The following is a 21,596-nucleotide window of genomic DNA, read 5'->3' on the forward strand; positions in this document are numbered from 1 at the left end:
AATTCCTTAACAACTTTGCGGCATGGCTCACTTATTTCCTATCCCTTGATCTGCCTACACTCATATTAGGCAATTTCAACATTCCCATTGATAATCCTACTGTCTCTTCTGCCACTAAACATCTTTCACTCACTTCCTCCTTTGGTCATCTCCCACCCACTGTGACGGGCACTCCCTAGAACTTGTCTTCTCCCGCTACTGCTTCATCTCTAGTTTCTCCAATTTAGCCTTCCTACTCTCCAACTACAACCTCCTTTCCTTCAGCCTCACCTTACCTCATGCTCTTCCTGCTGCACCCAAATACACACGAACACAACGAAACCTAAGTACTCTTAACCCAATCCACTTCTTATTTTCACTAATACAACTATTTTCTCTAATGACTGGAATGTCCTGTCCTAATCAGGCTGCTTCTTTGTATAACAAAACACTCACTGTTTTTGGGCATATACATTTTTACTGTCCATTCTTCCACCCTAATCATTAATATTTTTATTATTATTTATCCTTTATGGAACATCCATTTTTCTTTCCTCTATACCCAGCTTTAATAAATCTATTTGGCTATTTACATCAGTGCCTTTTGTCCGCTCACTACCATTTGATAACCTGTTGGACTTCATTTACATTTTACTTTTGTTTACTTTAGCACTGTGGGTCAATACTGTGAATTTATTAAACATACCTGCTACCTGCAAAAGTGCTCCCCCACTACTGAGCACCACTGGAGGAAATCTCGTTCCTATCCCAATTTCCTCCACTATAAATTCATGTTTTCATCTTACAGCACTTCCCTTTCAATTGTTAAACAAACATTCTTCAAATTTCTAATATCTACCCAGTCTTCTAACCCATGTTGTCGCTTTGCTACCTTCAACTCACTTCTCTGCCCACCTGCACCTCCTCCCTCACTGCCCATGATTTTGCCACCTATTTCAGAGACAGAATTGACACCATTTGACGAAATATTTCCTCATGCCAAATTCCACTCACTCTACCTACTGACCTTTACCTACACTGCCCAATCCACGCTTAATTCATTCTCTCCAGTAACTGAAGACAAAGTCTCTGCACTCATTTTATCATCTCCACTGTACAACCTGTCCCCTTGACCTTTTATTACCTCCCAACTTCTCCGCTCCCTGTCCCCTACTGCATGCCCACCTCTAACTCAACTCTTCAACCTGTCCCTCTCCACTGGCACTTTTCCATCCTCCTTTAAACATGCACTCATCTCACCTATTCTAAAGAAACCATCTCTCGATCCAGCCTCTCTCTAAAACTACTGCCCTATTTCTCTCCTCCCCTTTGCTTTGAAGCTACCAAAATTCATCCATTTTCTCATCATCTCCCGTCTTGACTATTGCAAGCTCCTGCTATCTGGCATACCTGACACCCATATATCCACACTTCAATCCATCCTAAATGCTGTTGCAATACTAATCTTCCTCCATCACTGCTCCACATCTGCTGCACCACTTTGCAAATCCCTACACTGTCTCCTTGTGTCCTCCAGAATCAAATTCAAATTACTCACCCTTACCTACAAAGCCCTCAACAACAGTACCCCTGCATACATCTCAAATCTCATATCAAAATACTCTCCATCACGCCCATTTAGATCTATCACTGACCTTCGCCTTGTCTCGTCTCTGGTAACCACCTCTCACCCCCGCCTACAAGACTTCTCCCGTGCTGCTTCCTACTTATGGAATTCCCTACCACGCTCAGACTTTCCCATAGCCTTCAAATCTTTAGATGCTCTTTGAAAACCCATCTCTTTTTTTAGAGGTGACCTTATCCTCAAGAACACTATTCACACTAATGCACCCTCACAACTGTCCCAATCTCCACTCTGAGCCACATTTGCTCCTCCTTTTTCAGCTGTGCCCTCTTCCATTTAGAATGTAAGCTCTCTAATGAGCAGGGTCCTTTATACCCTTTGTTTTCATGTCTGTATTTATTTTGTCTGCCTTTTATGTCCCTGTTTTATGTATGTCCTGTTTTTCCTACTGTATGGCGCTGCAGAGCACTGTGGCACCTTACAAATCTACGATAATAATAATAAAATACACGTAGTTATAGGACTATCTGAAGTCAGGGAAGACATCAATTGGGTAGAGGAATGGAATTTATATTTGGGTTGGGTGTTACAAATTCAGCTTGGATGACAAGCTACTGCTGAAAGCAGCACTCCCTGCTTACACTAGATAATATGTATAACAAAGCAAATTGTTTTCCTGGATTGGTCCTGCATCAATTTGACTGCTCGCAGAATTTAGCTCTTAAGAGCAGGAAAAAAATATTTCCGGAAATGAACAATTAGACTAAAATGAATGCTTATAAGGAAGACGAAGGAAAGACAATAGCATATCATTCTGAGATATTAAAAGAAATATTTGTTAGACACTCTAGCATTGACTACAGACCATAGTCGCAGCATTGGTGAATAACGTTTTGCCACCTGTACATACCAAATTTAAACTGAGTTTGTAAATATAGTCATATACTGTATGAACATAAATGTCTTAAAAGGCTGCTGCTTAAACAAAACTCATGGTTCTGCAAATCAAAAGCCTTTCCACACAGATACCTTCAGGATTGGTTAAGGCCTACTCATGTTCCAAAGCAGTACCACAGTCAACATAATGTTATCCAAAAATAGTTTGGAATAAAGCACTTCACAGCTCTAGTAATCAAACAAACGTTAAGCGTCTTAGTAAGGTGCTCTTGTGTGAAGGAATGGTAGAACTTTTGGACCCCCTCTCTTTATGACCTGCCCCTCCCACCATGTAGCAAGGAGGTGGCATCTTCCCATGTGATCCTTTACATTTCCTGAAGGCAGCAGCAAAGCTGCATTGGTTATCAGAATGCAGCCACTTCGGTTTATACAGCAGGAGAACTCAATCCATCTAGTCTGATTCAAGACACAACAGACATGCTAATGAGTTTTTCTACTTTAATAGTGGTGCCAAAACACCACTCCTCTAAGGTCAAAGACAGTGAGTTTCCTCCCACTGCCACCAATGAAGTAGAAATTTAACTTAAATGACACATCAAAATACAATGTATTTTAAAGTCATGTACCTGTAGTTGTAGGAACTGAACTTCTGACTTTCTCTTAGCATGGTCTTGTACATACTCAACACTTTGGACCGACTTGAAGATGCCATTTTTCTTTTTTCAAATAACTCAAAAGTCTGTCATATGAAATCCAACATACGTGAAGATGCAGGTATACCTAAACAAGAAAACAACAAAGTAAAGTAAAATGTGAGGTGTCAACATTTAATGAAATTATAATCTTCTGTTTGTGAAAATAGATGTCTAATACATAAATGTAGTATTTGGAAATGTTCAAAACAATATGTACTCCATGTATCAGAAAGTCAATATTGCATATCAAATATTATCACTTAGTTAGCAACAGTTGTAAACCATCTGACAAGTGTCATGAACTGTCTTACCTTTCTAGGGGATGTTTTAGAAACACATTGTTAATTGATTATCCATATTCAATACTACATGCATTGCTTCTCTATTGATATTAATATTGCTGTGGGAGTACATATTGTGTTATGCTGTACCTCTTTAGTGTTATATTGTCCAACAAAGAATAAATAATTGCACTTTGGTTTTTCATCATCTAACTGATACTTTATATAATAATATTAATCAATACTTTATATAATAATATGATCATGGTTGGAAAGGTAAAGCATTTGCACAGCTTAAGAGCTCTGAAAAACTCATGTAACAGGAAAACAGTTCTTCCCATTGACTGTTATGGGTGACTAAACATGATCAATAATTCTATTTTAGGACTGATAAAATAGCCTAACACTCTTTTAACATACCCCGAGACACATTTATACACAAGGGTGCATTAAATGTGTGAATAGTGTGTTTGCATAATTTATGGTGTGTTTTACATTAATCTATTTAACCATTACAAAAATAGGGTTCAAACTATGATGAAAAAGAAACCATCCAAAATTTATTGGACACATTAACCATTAGAGCAACATCTTTAAAATTGGTCTGGTGTAAAGTTAATACATTTACTAAAAGTTTAATAAAATAAACGGAATGCATCATTTCAATTCATTTTACAGCACATGAATTGGACAGTGACTGTGTCTTAAGGAAGAAATCTATGACAACTATATTTTAATTCCTACTCCAAAGCTATAGTGGAATTGACTAAAGCTGGGTACATACCTACGGAATCTTATTTCAGATGCAATTTCTGTAACAATTTCACCAATTGAAAGTCCTAATGAGCATGCCGATTCATGTTATACACACACCTACTTATAGATTTGTGAAACTTCATGTTATAACCATCTTCTGAAAAGATTGCAATACTGTACCCACTCTACAGATATTTGCCTATGCTGCAGGTCGTGAGTGTGTACACACTTCCACATTTGCCAAACATTGTTCCATTGTAGAATGTGTTTTGGAATGATAAAACATGATCGTGGGAGTGTACACACTGTTGCAATATCTGAACAAATGGTCGTGAATTGTGTGATCTGCATGATAATTGCATAGATGTGTGCCCAGCTTGACTCTTTTTATTAGATACTTGCAAGAATGCTTCCTCCCTCTCACTGGCAAGCAGTGTCACTGGTAAAGGAAGATACATACACAAGTCCATTATAAAAACATATGCAGTTTTGGAACAAGTTAAATTACTTGATAGTATACATTTTTCATACTCCCCACCATCTGAAAAAAAATTCAGGAACTCACTGTCATTGAAAAATGAATTTGTACTTGTGTCAAACAGTTTATACGTACATAAGAAATTATAGAGCAGGGTTGCTAACCATCACTAAATTAACAATAAAGAAAAAAAATGCCTGCCAATATAAAAATAGGCCATCTTCCATCTTCTGATACTGCAATACACTTACTAAGTGTTACAAAAATGATTGTGTAGAGTTGTGGACCTCTTATCTACCACTCCTATTTTTCATTTTCACCTTTCATTTTGACATTGCATTAGAATGCGGCATTAAAAAATTACAGCCACTAGAAATGTTTTACAAAAATGAAAGAATAAAGGGTCGACAATGCTGCTTCAACTACCGCACCCAAAAGGCTATGCCCAATAGTCAGAGGCCAAAATACAAGTTTAATGAGTTTTAAACTATATAAATTAAAAAACCCATAATAGCTGCATCCAAGAACCATGGATACTTCTTACAAACACAGGACTATCTCTAAAGATCAAAGACAACTAGCAAGAATCCGATTATACATGATAACCCTGGAGTGTAGCTGTTCATACTTGTCAATGTGTTGGAATAATGTATTATTCTAAATCTAATAATTATCCCTAAAACATCTTGTGCTGAAAATTACAGTATGTATGTATTTTCATTACTGAGGAATGCAGGCAATGCTCAGTTTATAGGCATTTGGTGCACTTAACCTCTTCCCAAAGTGTCAGGGATATTTAGCAGCACGGTGCGAGCGGTGACTGATAGCTACAAGGCGGCACATTGCTATATTTTAACAGGACACTCACACTGGAACCACTTCAGGATGAGGTCAGGTGAACTGCATAAGGTGAAGATCTGTATGTCCTGGCCGCCTGACTTGGGCACCAATCACACAGCTCGCAGACGTCACAGACCTACAGGGAGCGCACTGGGACAAAAGAACCGATGTGAAGAAGATGTTTTTCCTGAGACAGACTCATGTTCCGCAAAGATTATGTTTACTAGAGATCAATCTGACAACTTGCTTTTTGTCTCCTTCACTAACAGAAGAAGTACAGGTTACTAAAAGCCTCTTTGACTCTTGAGCTTCGGCAAAATGGTCGTAATCCGAATTTTACTATACCAGAATATGTTCCTCCACACAAGCGGACTATAACTATGTTACATGAAGTTTGTCCCATCTTTCGCCCTCTTGTTCAGTGACATCACAGCTGTATGTGATTGGCGGACAGGAAAGTGTACGAGGGAGATTTTAGAGTTCTTCATTCAGACTGCAGTCATGAGTCTCATGTCACAGCTCCCGTGAGTTTGCAGTTTCCCTGCCTGTTCTCTTCACAGTGATAGCAGCAGCAATGTGTGTGCTTGCTGTCTTTGCAGGGGGTTGTTGGAAGAGACATGTGCTATTTTATATCTTAGGATGGTTATTAAAATCTCAGGTCATTCAAGATCAAATGGAAATATTTCATTAGAGAAAACGTTTAATTTGTTTTTAAAATGCGTTTTCTAATTCCAGTAGTTAAGTGTTGATAATGTAGTTGATAACGATTACCTAAGATGAAACTGAAGAGTACAGTATATAGACATACCAATGCATACACTTGCAGAATATAATAAATATTGTAATATTAATTAGGGTTTTAACACTAGTGTACATGGAAATTCTGTGCGTTAATGTCATTTGAATTGTGAAAGTTAGGTTTCCCACAAATATTGGTACAGTGCACCTTATCTATAAAGCTCTGTTATAAGCCGCTGTCACTAAGTACCAGGTCTATTCTCTACACTAATGCTCATTAAAGCTGCAGTACCACCTAAGCGTCAGAACATTTATGTGCACTTTAAAATGAGAAGACTTAATCTGTTATTTGCCGATGTCTTTATAACATCACCTTAGGTGTAACGCCAGCTTTGGCATGTGCTTTAATCCAGAGGTTTAAAGAGGGTGCACAGTTTTTCATAAAATGCCTTTTTCATAGTGCTTACATTTTGGCAACAATACTTTTGTTCTATTGACACCCATTTGGCAATAAATCAATAGTCACTAAGGGGGAAATTCAATTAGTCGCGAGGTGTCATGATGTCCTGCAGCGCACATTGCTGGCCAATCCGGTAACAAATATCAACTCCTTTTCTCTTAGCATCTCTATGGAACACAAGGGAAAATCAGTTGAGATCAGAGAAATAACATAGAAGCCATGTGTCTTCGTGGACATTTTGATATATAAGGATTATATACAAATGCAAAATATAACTACATACTGTCTTGCCAATTGTTCAATAACTTACATGTTAGCCATACATTTGAAGGACTTAGTAAGTTGAAATATCTTTAATATGTTGTCTAAAAATACATACATTTGAACTTCGCAAATCATTTTGTCAAATGTTATTTTTTCTTGAAATGTATTTTACAGTGTAATCTACTTTCAATTATCAGGTTTCCTGGCCTCAACCTGTTTTTTTCTGGTCAAAATTTCAAATTTCCCTGCCACAATTTGCACTTAAATGCTGCGGGATATGTATGGGGGAAGTTCAAATAGCTGTGATCTGTCTGTGGAACAGTCCGCAGATACACATCGCGTCAATGTTTTTTCTAAAATCTCTGCTCATCTTCTCTTCCACCCATAGAGATTCAAGGGGAAAAGGAGCGGAAATTTGTTACTGTATTGGCCTCCAGTGTGCGCAGTCGGACATTGAGGCGATGTCCAGCAGCACCTCACGGCTAATTAAATTCACCCCTTAAAATGATAAATTTAACAGGAAAAGGAAAAACTGGGAGAAGGAAAAAAAACATGCAGTTGGAAACCAGGGAAAACACTTTACAATATTACATGTCTTATGTTTTGGGCTATCTATGTAGAGCTTTTAAGTTGGCTATACAAAGGCAGAGTTCATTGTTCATTCGAAACAGTTGTGACCGCTTTGTGCCATTATCGCAGCATAATTGACCATGTGGGCAAATAATGAGCATACAATAAAAATGGACCATAAAATTCTTACTTGGCTAGGCTAGAGATTTTCAGGCAGTAATAGTCGTTTAAAAATAAAATCATAGTAATTACATGCAATAATTAAATCCTGTAAGAATGTTTGTAACGGATCTGTTCTTTGCAAGACCAAAGTCATTCTGTGTGTGCTGATTGTTGATTCTTGACATAAAAGCTATTCTTATTTATTTTAAAATTTGTTGGTACAGTGGAATTGGTGATGTAACTGATTTTTAGATTAAGAATTTACCGGGTGGGGGCAGTGTAATACTTTGCAATAATATTGAAAAATGTTGAAGGTTATTGCCCACACCTGCCAGGACTGGTGGTCAGTGGTCTGACAGACACTACTGGCTGTAGTGCTCATATAGTCCTTTTCTAATAGAAGAAACAATGGTTTGTCCTATTATAATAGGACTCTGTTGGGCTCCAAGAGCCGGATGGCAAGTAAAAACAGCCGGGTGGAGCGCCCGGGAAATAGGTGCGGGAGAACACTGTTATATACTTATTCAAAACTAGCTTTGCTGTTTAACTATGAGTTGCATGTCTTAGAAAATGCAGTTAAAAATATTGTATTATTTACAAACATTTTTATTCTTGTTTTTTAAATAGACATTTTATTAGGTTTTTCAAATAAATAACAGAGAGAGGGAAACATTCATAACATGTGAGTCAAAACAGTGTTTAGTTTCCATGGAAAAAACATTTTTATTCTTTTTGCGCTGTTAACTTTTTGCAGACGATGTTCAAGAGTCAGGAGAAGTATGCTCACTATCACCAGACAGCCTCATTGGACATGGCGCCCTAGAGAGAATAGCATCATATCAGGTAAGAAGATGCTCATCTGAATGCAGTACAGATTTATTTCTAGTTTCGCATTAGTCTTGCATTAAAGGATATGCCCAGCATTAACTTACTGTATAAAGTAAGTCCTTACCTAAAAGGGGTGAATGCCCCCAGATTAATTGCAGTTTTTATTGTGATTAGCCTAAAGACTCGGAGGAAGCGAGTTATACCTGAGCAAAGAGTGAGTCCCAGGATTGGATATGCGTGTCGTGATTGTCTCAGATCTCGTTGCTGCCAGCTTCCTGGTAAATCAAAGTACATTCTGCAATTTCGCTGGGGCATCCAACCTCTTTAATCTAATAACTATCCTGTACTCTGATTCATTATAGTTGCAGCAGATTTCCATGGCCTGCAACACCTGAGGCTATTGAAATATTGTAAAGGCTATCGCACACATTATGGCGACAAAATCAAATTTGTTGAATAGCCCATATGACGTTGGCATAACTAATGCCCCAGGTTGCAGTGAACTCTGTGCAGCAGATAAGAGTGTATAGGTCATCGCAGTTCAGGGCTTCATATTATAAATACGTGAGAGGCTCACAGTGTGGATGTGTATGGGAGTTTACCCCCTTTAATAATTGAGCACTTGTGTGAGCAATTATTTTGCATATCTCTGAATTAGCAAAGTTATTTGTCTATGTATTGTATGTTTCATACCTTGAAAGTCATCATATTTAATGTTGTTTATGTTTTATCGTGTTTTTCTGTACTTAACCTATTGTAAAAAGATAAATAGAATACAATTTTTGCTTGAAGATTATATGCTTATATTGATTGTAAATGGAGAACCAAATAAATTGAACCACAAAATATGTGTGAACAACATTCATTACTCCAGAATAGAATGGCATTTTGGATAAAATAAAGCATATAATTGAAAAGCATGTGAGCTCCAGAATTATGAATTAAAGTCATTAATCACAGCCCTTGAGTGCTTCCCAATTTTACAAACAATCAGTGTAGCATATTAACTTTCACATATGCAATAAAGTAGTACACAATATATCAAGTAATACACTTTTATGAAAAAAGGTGTTACCTCATAGGGTTCTAGTTGCAAAAATCATACACGGCATCAACAATAATTGTCATGAATGTAAAAATACATGCTTATTGGAAAGCTAGTGAATGCTTTAGTACAATAAGTAGTTTTTAAAGTAAGAGAAATAGTTTTATTTCTCAATGAAGGACTACTGTGAATTTCTCCTTAAATATGTAAATTGTTATGTTTATTTGGTGTATTCTATACTATGGGAGATATTCACCCTTGCTTGTCTCAGCTGTTGGCAAAATTCTCAGTTTTACTATTGACACCTAATGTGCCGAGAGCGACTGACTGGATGGCTGCAAAATTTTGGAGTACTTTCCTCTTCTAGCCTTCCACAAATAATGCACATTTACTTTTAATTATGCTAATGAGAGATATTTGGAGTTCCCTGGATTGTATAACAAAAATCATGACATCCATGAGGACTTTTTGAGCTAGGTCTTTGGACTTGTGTTCTTTGTCCATGCTACCTCTGCCCATAATAAGGTTGTGTAAAGAGAATCCATGCGCAAAGTGTTTCTATCCTGTGAATTGTGAATAGTGCTAAAATATCTTAAGGTGCCACAAACACACTTTGCAATTAATCAATTAGCATTTTTTTTTACCAAAAGTGGAAAAACAGTCTGAAGTAGTGATGCAAATAATATTATGGGCAATTTAAAAAAAGGCACTGAAAATGTTATTGTGGAAATACCAAGTTGACTTATGCATTATTCACAAGCAGGATTTAAGTGCTGAGGTTATTTAGCAAGCTACTAAAACTGTTGTTGCTCAGTTGTGCTAGCTGCTGAGAATAAAGATGAACATATTTGCCGGGATAGAACAACCAACAGCCAATTAACATGCTTAAAGCAGCACAATGAATTTCAGGAGCTATGGTGATCATGTGATCTAAAGTTCAAGAGCCAGTCAGTCAGGCATCAGCAGTTTTCTTTGTATACACAGTGACTACTTGTCGCCTGGGATCTGTCTAGCTCTGTTAAGGAGATTGGTGTGCAGATTTTGTGGAAAGCAGTAACATGTCCACTCTTTTTACTGTGTAAGTGAGAATAGGTCTCTAGGTGAGGGGTGGGGTGGTATGATGTGGAAAATGAGACAAGCAAGAAGCTGCAGACTGAAACATAATGGAAGATACAAGGTGCCAAACACACCTCTAGAGAATATTCAGAAGTTCATATATTCAACTTGTATTTTCTTGCTCTTGTCAGGCAAAAATAAAATTAAATTGAGACCCCTTTGTAGTAGATAGATAGTTTTTGAAGTGTGTTACCTCCAAAGAAATTTTCATGTATGACTAAAATTTGAACTTGAGTGTACAACAGTCAAAACAGTCTAGGGAACATGGAGCAGTGACCAATCCAGCCATTTGGCCAGTCCACTGAATGTGGCTCTATTACATTTAGTCTTCCATATGTTTTGCCAAATTTGCCAGTTTTGTCTAAATACCAGATTGCTACATGTTATGAGGTAAGCTTAAAGTGAAACTGTTCTCAATATATGAATTGACTTATTTTGGAATTCCGAATATATGAGGCCTCCATTCACACAAATATAAATGTAAATGTATATTTTACACTGACTTAAATCAGGTTTGACATTCTTTGCCTCACCTGACTGGAAGACTGAAATGGGCAGACTAGATGGGCCAAGTGGTTCTTATCTGCTGTCAAATCCTATGTTTCTATAGAGCTTGAATGAGAAACTCTGTAAGCAGGTGGTGCTTTTCCTTATATACTGGAACAAAGATAATTGCTTTGACTGTTTTTATTAAAGTGTGATGGCAAACATGCTAAATATAGAAAAAGTCTGCTGTAGCGCACATTTTTGTTTTCAGGTATATTTGAATAAACACAGTGATTAAGGAACAGACTGTCTGTATCTGCTGATCATTTTTTAATTTATTTTTCCTAATTATCCTGTGCAATTCTAACATATAAAGAACGGCAAGATATTATGGTTTACCATCTTCTGCAAAGTATCCAATTATGTATTTTATGTTTATTTACATTTCAAGGACTTGTGATAGATTGCACTCCAGTGGATTGTGAATGCAACTTGATCAAACATAAAAATAAGGATTACTATGAGGAATGTCAGACCTTCAACCTTGCTTGTTCTATTTTTGTTTCATTGGGTATTTAAAAAAAATACTGTCATTATTAACATTGCTTTCCACTTAGTGATTTATTGATCATTACTTTTAGGTCCACTCAGACTGCATTTGCATTGTAGTAAAAACAATTATGCAGCGCATGCTACCATGGACAAATGTATAGCCACACATTAATATATACAGTGACCTACTGCACAGCTCTGATGTAACACACAATTTCATAGACTGCTTTCCAGCAGAACATACAATGGTTTGTACAATAGCGCTCAGTAATTTGTCATGCAAGGTGCAAACTAAATGTCAGAAAAACATATAGGAAAATTCCCCATAGACACATGTAACATATACAATGAAGTGAATCAAAATAGTTTCATAAAATCTTTAAAGCACTCCTGTGTCATATATCCAAAAGGATAGGTGTAGTATGATCCCCCTAGGTGTTATGCTTACATCAACAGGCCGACAACAATCAACCTTAATAAAGGGTCTTCACATTCTTTCTTCTCTTGTATCATCTTTCTTCTTATATTGATAAATCAACCACATCTCTATATCATATATCCAGATGTCTCCCATCCAAGTATTGACTGGACCCAATCCTGCCTAGCTTCCAAGATCAGACTTATTCAGTGTAATTGGCTAACTTCAATCAAGGGTCTTTACATTCTTTTTTTATCTTGTATCCTCTTTCTTCTTCCTCCCAAATAATCATGGAAAAGGAGACAAAAGAGAACAAAGTTCGAATCTAGGTGGATTACCCTTTAACATTTTTTAATGCAAAGTATTTTAAAACTTTAAAAAGCAAAATACATCCTATTCAAGGTACTATTGATAACAGCCAATCCTCCTACCAGAATCTCTCCTTTCAGCCGCATATAACAAAAGAATCCAATATTTTCTATATCCAATCTTGCTTGTATAGTGGCTCTAGGGTATTGGTGATCAGATGGCAGTTTAATATATACCTAAAATTAACAAACGCGTTTCGATGTAAGCATAGATCTTTTTCAAGGTTTGGGATGTGGCCATTATGGACTACTATTTATAGTGATTGTGTTCCAATCAAAGTCCTTCAATTAATTATTATAAACATTAAAACAATAATAAAAATAATCAACATTCAAATGCTAATATTCATTTGAAGGATACAGATCTTTCTATAAGAATTACATAATTCACATAATTAAAAACAATCTTAGAATTATACTTACACAATCTTCAAGTGTCATATCAACCGTTTAAGCTAACTGCTGTGTTCCTTCATTTAAAACAAGCTGGATATTTAATAATTAAAAAGCTCTATCCCTAATAGCCAAAAGATCCTTTCAACATATAATAAAGAAAGTAGTTGAATTAGATCTCCATTGTCGGAAACAGTAAATGCTTTATTATCAGAAGTAATGAAAACAACATGTGTCCCCCCCCCCCCCCCCTTCCCAAACATAGGAACTAACATTCGATTTTCTTTTCCCTTATTACAAAATCACTTTATGCATAATTCCCTTCATATATGCTTAGTCCAAAAATTAAAATTCAATACATATACAAAATAAACCATGTTTCTGAGAAATATGATAGCATGGATAAAAAATATTTAAGAAATCTAATCCATAATCAGTCCAACCTTATATTAACAAATCAACCTTATGTCTTTGTCATATTTCCAGATGGTCTCCCATCTGAGTATTGACTGGACCCAATCCTGCTTAGGTTCCAAGATCAGTCAAGATTAGACTTATTTAGTAAAGTGGCTAATTTAGTAAAGTAAAACTTATCCCATTTATCTACCCAAAAAATTACTTATCACTTTAAAGAGTTTTTAACCCTCAATAGACTAATGAATATTCAAAAACCAATCAATTCTTCTAAAAGCCATTTGAGTTTGAAGTCACTATTAAGTCCTCGTGGGATAAGAGTTTTTATATCAAAAATATATTTCATTTAATTTTTAGCTAAAATAACAGTATTATCCCTTGTTCTCCAATATTCTTTGACAAGTTTCACCCCACAAAAATAGGACATACCTTCTATTGAGCAATTGTGATATTCCTTAAAGTGTGCAGATACTGCATGATTGGGATAGCCCCTTTTTATATTGCGCGTATGTTCATTCAACAGTATTTTTAATGCACAAGTGGTCTTACCCACATATTGTTTCCCACATTTACAGGCTAAAACATATTTTAAATTCTATGAGTTACATGTAATGAAATCTCTTATTTGGGATTTTTGTCCATCTACTATAGAGGTTACTTCCACAATTTTTGATGTATCACTTATTATTGATCTACAGCCCATATAAATGCCACATCTGTGAAAACCTTTCGTGGCAATAAGTGGTCTTTCAGTTTTTCTCGGTAGGACACTGGAAACCAAATTATTGCGCAGATTCTGTGCTTTTCTATGAATGTCGGTTTCTCTGGCATTATATCTTTAAGGATATTATTTTTTCTAAGTAGTTTCCAATGTTTATTTGGGACACATTTACCAACAACCGCATAAAATGAAAAATAGTTTTCAATCCTTATCGCATTGATAAGGATTGATCTATTTCTCATATTTATGAAAAAAACAACACAGGAACAGCTGTTCTAAAAAATGGCTGTTCCTGTGAAGTGTATCACTTACCTAATACTTTCTTTTCTCTTGCGGTCCTTCAGTGATGTTCTTTGGCTTCTTTATAATCGTGTGCATGCACTGATCGCAAAACTTGCGCATGAAGACAGAGCAGCATATTGTAAAACAAAGAAAGACAAATTAGCATGTGACAGAGAGGGTTCACATGCGCTCTGCTCTTCGGAGCAGAGCTGTATTCTGTGAAATTCTTCAATTATGTTAATGTACGCCAGCTTCAGCTAAAAAAACGTTAAAATTTCTTTATCAAACTTTAGTAAATAGCGTTACTGAGCAGTGCCCATACACTGTTATTGGGACTGCTCAGTAAAACAAAGAGAAATGCAAAGCAGATATCTATGATATCTGCTGCGATGCAGTGATAGTAAATAAGTATTTTGCGGTTAATAAGGATTGAACACACTTTTTAGTTTCATAAATAGTCCCCTAAACCACTTGTTCTACTAATATAGACATTAAATTTAAAGATAAATGCTAAATTTGATCATTTCTTTTTTTTCTTTCTCTTGATTATTTGCATTATAATTTATCAAAGTAACTCTCTCTATGGTTCTCACTTTATCTAGAGCCGAATTAATTTGGGTCTCTGGATAGCTCTTTTTTTAGAATTTAATGTTTCATTGTTTCAGCCTGTGTTTCAAAGACACATGATTTAGAACAGTTTCTCTTCAGTCTTTGAAATTGACCTAAAGGGATCCCTTTGATCCAATTAGGATGATGACGACTATTTGCCTTAATATATCCATTGCTATCTGTTGGTTTTCTAAACGTTTTTGTCTGTATCTCATCTTTCTCAACATAAATAGTTAAATCCAGAAAACCAACACTCTCTGCACTTATATCAAACGTAAGTTTGATACCATATTGATTTTCATTAAGATATGTGCAGAAACTATCCGAAATTCATTTTTATGGGCACTCCAAATAAAGATGATATAATCAATAAAATGGTACGACATAACCAGGTTTGCCCCCCTTTCATGCCCTGTCCATACGCATTCTTCCTCCCACCTATTCTTGAACAGATTGGCATAGCATGGTTCCCGTTGCTGTACTGATCTCTTGTAGGTAACAACTGTCTTCAAAAAAGAAGTAATTGTTGGGTAAAATAAACCTAATTCCTTCCAGAAGGAAAGATTTAAAATCTTCAGTATATTCTGTATTTGCCAAAGTCATTTTGACAGCTTCAATTCCTAATTTGTGATTAATTATGGTGTATAGCGAACTAATGTCCGTCGTTACCAAAAATCTTTTGGAATTTCATGAAATTTCTTTTAATTTAATCAATATATCTTTAGTGTCCCTTAAATAGGCTCTACTCCTACTCATCTTTACCATAGGCTGTAAATAGAAATCAAATCATCATTGATAAATTTGAAGTAATTGAGTTCGTACCCGCTATAATTGGTCTACTGGGGAGTTGGTCTGAATTTTTATGGATCTTGGGGAGTATGTAAATTACAGGAGTACTAGGATAAGTTATGGTCAAAAAATATTTTTCCTCTCTTGTAATAGTGCCTTTATCACAGTGCTCCTGAATAAATCCCATAAATTCATTCTTAATGTTCTCTGTTGGATCACATTTGAGTTTTTTTTTATAGCTTACCCCATCCCTAAGCTTTCTAAAGATCTCATTAACATAATCTTTCTTAAGGATCACTATAGCCCCACCTTTATCACCGGGCTTTATAACAATATCCTTATTCTCACATAAGGACTTTAGTGAATCTCGTTCTTTTTTTGATAAATTTAAATCCCTATTTTTAGTTTCATTAATATTTTCAATTTCCTTTATTACCAATTTCCCAAAGGTATCAACAAAGTTGCCCCTAACATGAACTGGATTGAAGGCTGATTTCCTTTGAAATTCTTTATTAAACTCATGTATTTTTTGTTTTTTTGAGACTCAAAATTTCTTTAAAGATGGTTTTCTCAAAAATTTATGTACATCTACAAGAACTTCAAAAAATCAAATCGATTTGTAGGAGCACACTTCAGTCCCTTTCCAAGAAGTATATCTTCATCCGTTGTGAGTGTGTACTTACTTAAATTAAATATTTTAGTCTTATCCTCCTCCTCTTTAGGGATAGGATCCTTCATATTTTTATGCTTTTCCGCCTTTCTCTCCTAGATATTTTATTCAGCAACCCACCTCTTTGTCCCCTATTTCCGTTTATTTTTTGGGGGGTATTTCTTTTTTTAAATGTATCCCCTCTTGTTTCGTCATAAAAAAGAGGAGGTAGAGGGGAGGTTCTTTATATTCATCCAACCGACTAAACCTATTTGTAATGGGGGACAAATTTTCTCCTTCCTGACGTCTGTCTTTAGATTCTCTTCCAATGGGATTATTATGATACATTTTATGGGGATGTTTATCCTCCCAATATTTTAATTCATCCCTTTCCTTTCCCCAATATTTAATTCTATTCTTTCTCCTTCTGGGTAGATACTCCTTAGTAGCATACATGAATTTATCCTCTTGTTTATTTCTCCAATTTTTATTCGTATTCCCAATATATCCTTGATGTTTTTTCTGTTTAGGAGTAAGAAGAAAGAGGATACAAGAGAAAAGAGAACGTAAAACCCTTGCTTGAAGTTAGCCACATTACCCTGAATAAGCCTAATCTTGATTGATCTTGGAAGCTAAGCAGGATTGGGTCCAGTCAACACTTGGATGGAAGATCATCTGGATATATGATATGGAGATGTGGTTGATTTATCAATATAAGAAGAAAGAGGATACAAGAGAAGAAAGACTGTAAAGACTTTTTATTAAAGTTGATTGTCATCGGCCTGTTGATCTAAGCATAACATCTAGGGGATATATGGCACAGGAATGCTTTAAAGATTTTATGGAACTATTTTGATTCACTTCATTGTATATGTTACATATGTCTGTGGGGAATATTCCTATATGTTTTTCTGACATTTAGTTTGCACCTTGCATGACAAATTACTGTGCGCCATTGTGCAAACCATTGTATGTTCGAATTGACTTAGTGGTTTGGTGTTATTCCATTCGGTTTGTTCAAGGCTGCTGTGGTTGTTGAGGCGCCCTAGATCTAAGTTTGTTTTTCTTTCCAGCAGACTTCAGGTTACATAAGCTGCCCACACACTGCTATTTCAGTTGATAAATTTAATCTCAGCTCATCCCAATAGAACTACCATTGTCCCATGTTGGGGCTTGTTATACCTGCTTAATATATGACACAATAGAATCAGATTCAATAAGGTGTAGCAAAAAGTTGGTTCATTAATGACCCCACCGCTGTGTACGGTGTCATTTTTTGACAGAGAAATCGACATTTCATTGCGATCCAGTTGTCCAGCATAGCGTCTGAATATCCACAGCAGTGTAATTTGTCCAAACACATGTACTGCGAACAACCAAATTGCAGTGTATGTGGGCATCTTTACTAAAGGTGATACCTCAGTTTTGTTTTAGTGTTTTTAATTAATATGCATTATAATATAAACAATATAATATTGAACTGTTTTAGGTCAGAAAAGTGTTTATGTAACATTTGATTTTTCTGGCACACAGGCTACCATATCCCCATCAATATAAGCAAGTTGCCCTGTGACTCATTCTATCCACACTCCCCCTCCTTGCCTATGACTCATTCTACCCAAACTCTTTCTCTTCTCTGTAACTCATTCTACTCTACTCCTCCTCCCCTGTGACTCATTCTATCCCTCTCCCTGTGACTCCTCCTTCATTCTATATTATTAATACTTCCTCCCCCACCGCTTCTTACCTCAACTACAAATATGTAGAGGAGTGGATGTCCCTAATTATCACACTCCATGCTGCTGCTCTGGTTCATTGATTTGCTGTCAACATGATGATGTCACAGGACTGCCCTGCCTATCAGTGATTCTGAGCAACAACATGGTCTGTGATACCAGAGATCCCCCCCCCATCTACCTACACTTTTTATATATTCAATAAGAAGCCATAGGGAACTAAATACTGTATCTATATACACATTGGTCAAAGTGAAAAGTTGCATTATGGTAAATGTAACTGAATGGATTGTTGATTCGTAGATAGTTGCATGTCCTAAAATGTCACAGTGACTTTCGTGTATACTTTGCTATTTTCAGATTTTTGTCCTGCATCATCACAACTTAAGATAGAGGGGCCCAAACTCATTCCTCAAGAGCTACCAACAGTTCATGTTTTCAGGATTTCTTTAAGCACAGTTGGGTTAATTAATTTGTCTGTAATTATTCCTCTTATGGTTCTATAGACAGAAATCATGAAATCATGACCTGTTGGTAGCTCTTGAGAACTGGATTTGAGTACCTCTGACGTAAGAGCTGCCTGTAACCTTACTTTTAAAGGTACATACTCTGGCGGTTTTTGTTACAGTTCTACTGCATCTGAGTGCAACAGCTTTCACCACAGGGTGACCACAGCTTGGACGGACGTAATCACTGAGATTCATTGGTCTCTGTGGTAAACTCTGTTCCAATACAGATGGATACTTTGCAAGTACTGAAAACACCAAAAATAGAACAAGGAACGTTCAAGGTGCATTCAGCGCTTGTAAAATTGTCAGTCTGTGCTGACACTGCATTTATCATAGAGATTAAACAGTCTCAGTGGTTACAGCAGTAAATGCACTTAGATGGAGGGGAATTGAGTACAAAGGCTATTGTGTATATATTATATCCTAACAGCTGCACTAGAATGTCGGGCTGAGACCATGCAATGCATTTTACCTTCATGCTTAACATATGAAGTTTATAATGTGTAAGTTTTGTTATCCTTTAATTCAAAGGACTAATAAACACCAACATTGAAAGTCTCTGATATTATCCATGAAGGTAAAATGCATTGTTTAGCGTTAGCCTGACATTTTGCATAGTTAAAATGTAAACTATTACCTCCCCACTCCATTCCATATTACTGTAACTCCCCCGACCTCTGTAGGACAGCATCTTGATGGGATAAACTATAGGACAAGAAGCTGAGATTGAGTTGCTGTGACATCACTGGCCAGGCCCTGAGTTTGAATCAGCTAAATATACCCCAAACAGACTGTAAACTGTTTACAAAAAAGTTAAGTGATATCGTAGCGCAAACCCCAATCTGTGAGCTGCCCCCTATAACTCACCTCTGATTCACAAATGAGGTACACAATATACAGAGAAAATAGATATTGGAATGGCACTAATGACTGATCCAGATAGCAAAAAAGAAAGTCAATATAAAATATTCGTAGAATAATGTTCACACAGCTGATACTCTATGTAGCTTGTGGATTTAGCATGCAGCACCCTCTTATCCCAAGTGAAATCAAGAATTTTAATGAAAAGATGGGAATTCCATTTATCACGCAATATAACTCCCATTATCGAGACATTGAAAAGATTATTAAACGCCATTGGTTTATATTGAAAAAAAGATACCATATTATGAAATATTATTCCTGATAACCCTAAATTCATTTATAGGAATGCATCAACTCTTATAAATCAGTTATTGAAAAGTCAAATGAAAAAAACCCAAGGGGGAACAGAATAAATCTAAGGGGTTTTTCAGGTGTGGCTCATGCATGGCATGTAATAATTCCACTGGGGGAATTGCTAAGAGGGCTGAGATCAAATCCTCATCCACAGTTCAAATGTATAGCATAAGGAATTTTATGACATATAATTACGTGTACATTATACAATGTACATGCAACAAACAATATATTGGAAGGACCTCGCGGAGGTTGAGGGAGGGATGGAATGAACATATTAGAAATATAGGAAAAGAGTATGAATTACACTCATTATCAGCACACTTTAAAAAAAAAATCACAATTGTGGTACTAGTTATATTCTTCAGCGGGCTACAGAAAGTAGAAGGTAGGTTGGAATGAAGAATTAGCACAAACTGAAATGAAACTCATATCTATTTAACACCTTGTCCCCTGAAGGGTTAAATGCTGATTTTGAAACCAAATGGTTCCTTGCGTGAACCTATGTGTTTCTGTTATGTAAAGGACATAGATAGTCCATTTTTAAATTTTGTCCAGGAGATGTCTATTTGTTTTTACTGGGTTCATGTAAAAGTAGAATTTAGGGATATATTTTCATATTCCTTGTTAGAATATTCATATCCTGTTCCCTAATCATACGATTATATGGTTTGCGGGTAAAGAATATAGATGATACTGAATGTTCCATCATTATTTTTGTTATTATTCTCTTAATGTATGTAATCACATACCGACTGGAATAAACGGATCCATATGAAGGGGGGACAGGAATGCATTAAATTACGTTTTTTCGTATTATATTCTTTCGTATGGACATACAGTTAGGATGAAGTAGGTATGGCAATTGATATTCAGCAAGGTGAGAGTTAACTGAATGATCGGAACTTAGTTTTTATGCACACAGTGGAAGAATCTGATGACTATTTGGATTGTATCGAATATACTAGTATTGAAATAATGTATCTTTTTTTTAACATGGTAACAACTTATTCCAGTGTGAACGACATAAGAATACAAATAATTAGATTTTTAGGTCATGAAGCAAGACCTTTAAGGTTTAATTGGATGTCGTTAAAAGTGGGTATGAGATCATATATATTATATTATAGAAGTTTTATAATATATTGTTTTTTTATTTGAATTTTAAAAGAGTGTGATTACATTTGTGGGGTATCACAATATGAGAGATTTGCTGGTTAGAAAGTTCAGGTAGCAGTATACTATCTGAAGAAGTAAAGGGGTGTAAATGTGTATGGCAAACACCCGGCTGGTATTGAATGCCGGACCATACTCTGGTGCGCTAAATAGATTGAGAACCACGATTGGATAAGATACTGTTAAATAGAAAGGGAAGTCCTAACCCTGATAGCCTTGATAAAGATCGTGAGATTGAAACGCGTTGGTGGCTGGGGATTTACACTTGCTTGGGGAAATCTCTTCCTCCAGGTTCTGGTTCAGTGGAGTGCCGGCTCTCTATTGAGATTATACAGACCCTGATATCATCTAGCACGGGGTAAAAGGCCACCCATAGCGGGAGGTGTTGAATTGTGCATTCTACTGATGTATGTTTTTGAATTTTGGATTTTATATTGTTTATGTTTTTGTTGCAATAAAAACCTTTTTATATAAAAAGTAAGGCACTATGAGCAATTTCTTCCGCTTTTCCCTTATGCATACTGTGACAGAATGGACCGCCTATGCCACCCTGTCTGTTGTTGCTGGGAACTGGCTGGGCTT

At 36.1% G+C, this 21,596-nt stretch overlaps 2 protein-coding genes across 2 annotated transcripts in view; one reads left to right on the plus strand and one right to left on the minus strand.

The window, feature by feature from the left end:
* LYRM4 (LYR motif containing 4) overlaps positions 1-5,671 on the minus strand; it is a 98,611-nt gene extending 92,940 nt beyond the window's left edge. The window contains exons 1-2 of the mRNA XM_075213018.1: positions 5,540-5,671; positions 3,088-3,241 (exon numbers count right to left, since the gene is read on the minus strand). Coding sequence (XP_075069119.1) covers positions 3,088-3,173 — 86 coding nt within the window. The 5' untranslated portion in view covers positions 3,174-3,241; positions 5,540-5,671. The remainder of the gene's footprint in view (positions 1-3,087; positions 3,242-5,539) is intronic.
* A 17-nt stretch (positions 5,672-5,688) lies between these two features.
* The window catches only part of FARS2 (phenylalanyl-tRNA synthetase 2, mitochondrial), a 347,780-nt gene continuing 331,872 nt past the window's right edge, over positions 5,689-21,596 (plus strand). Inside the window, exons 1-2 of the mRNA XM_075213015.1 lie at positions 5,689-6,035; positions 8,460-8,548. Coding sequence (XP_075069116.1) covers positions 5,899-6,035; positions 8,460-8,548 — 226 coding nt within the window. The 5' untranslated portion in view covers positions 5,689-5,898. The remainder of the gene's footprint in view (positions 6,036-8,459; positions 8,549-21,596) is intronic.

The sequence above is a fragment of the Mixophyes fleayi genome, chromosome 5 (assembly GCF_038048845.1).
Source record: "Mixophyes fleayi isolate aMixFle1 chromosome 5, aMixFle1.hap1, whole genome shotgun sequence".
NCBI lineage: Eukaryota > Metazoa > Chordata > Amphibia > Anura > Limnodynastidae > Mixophyes > Mixophyes fleayi.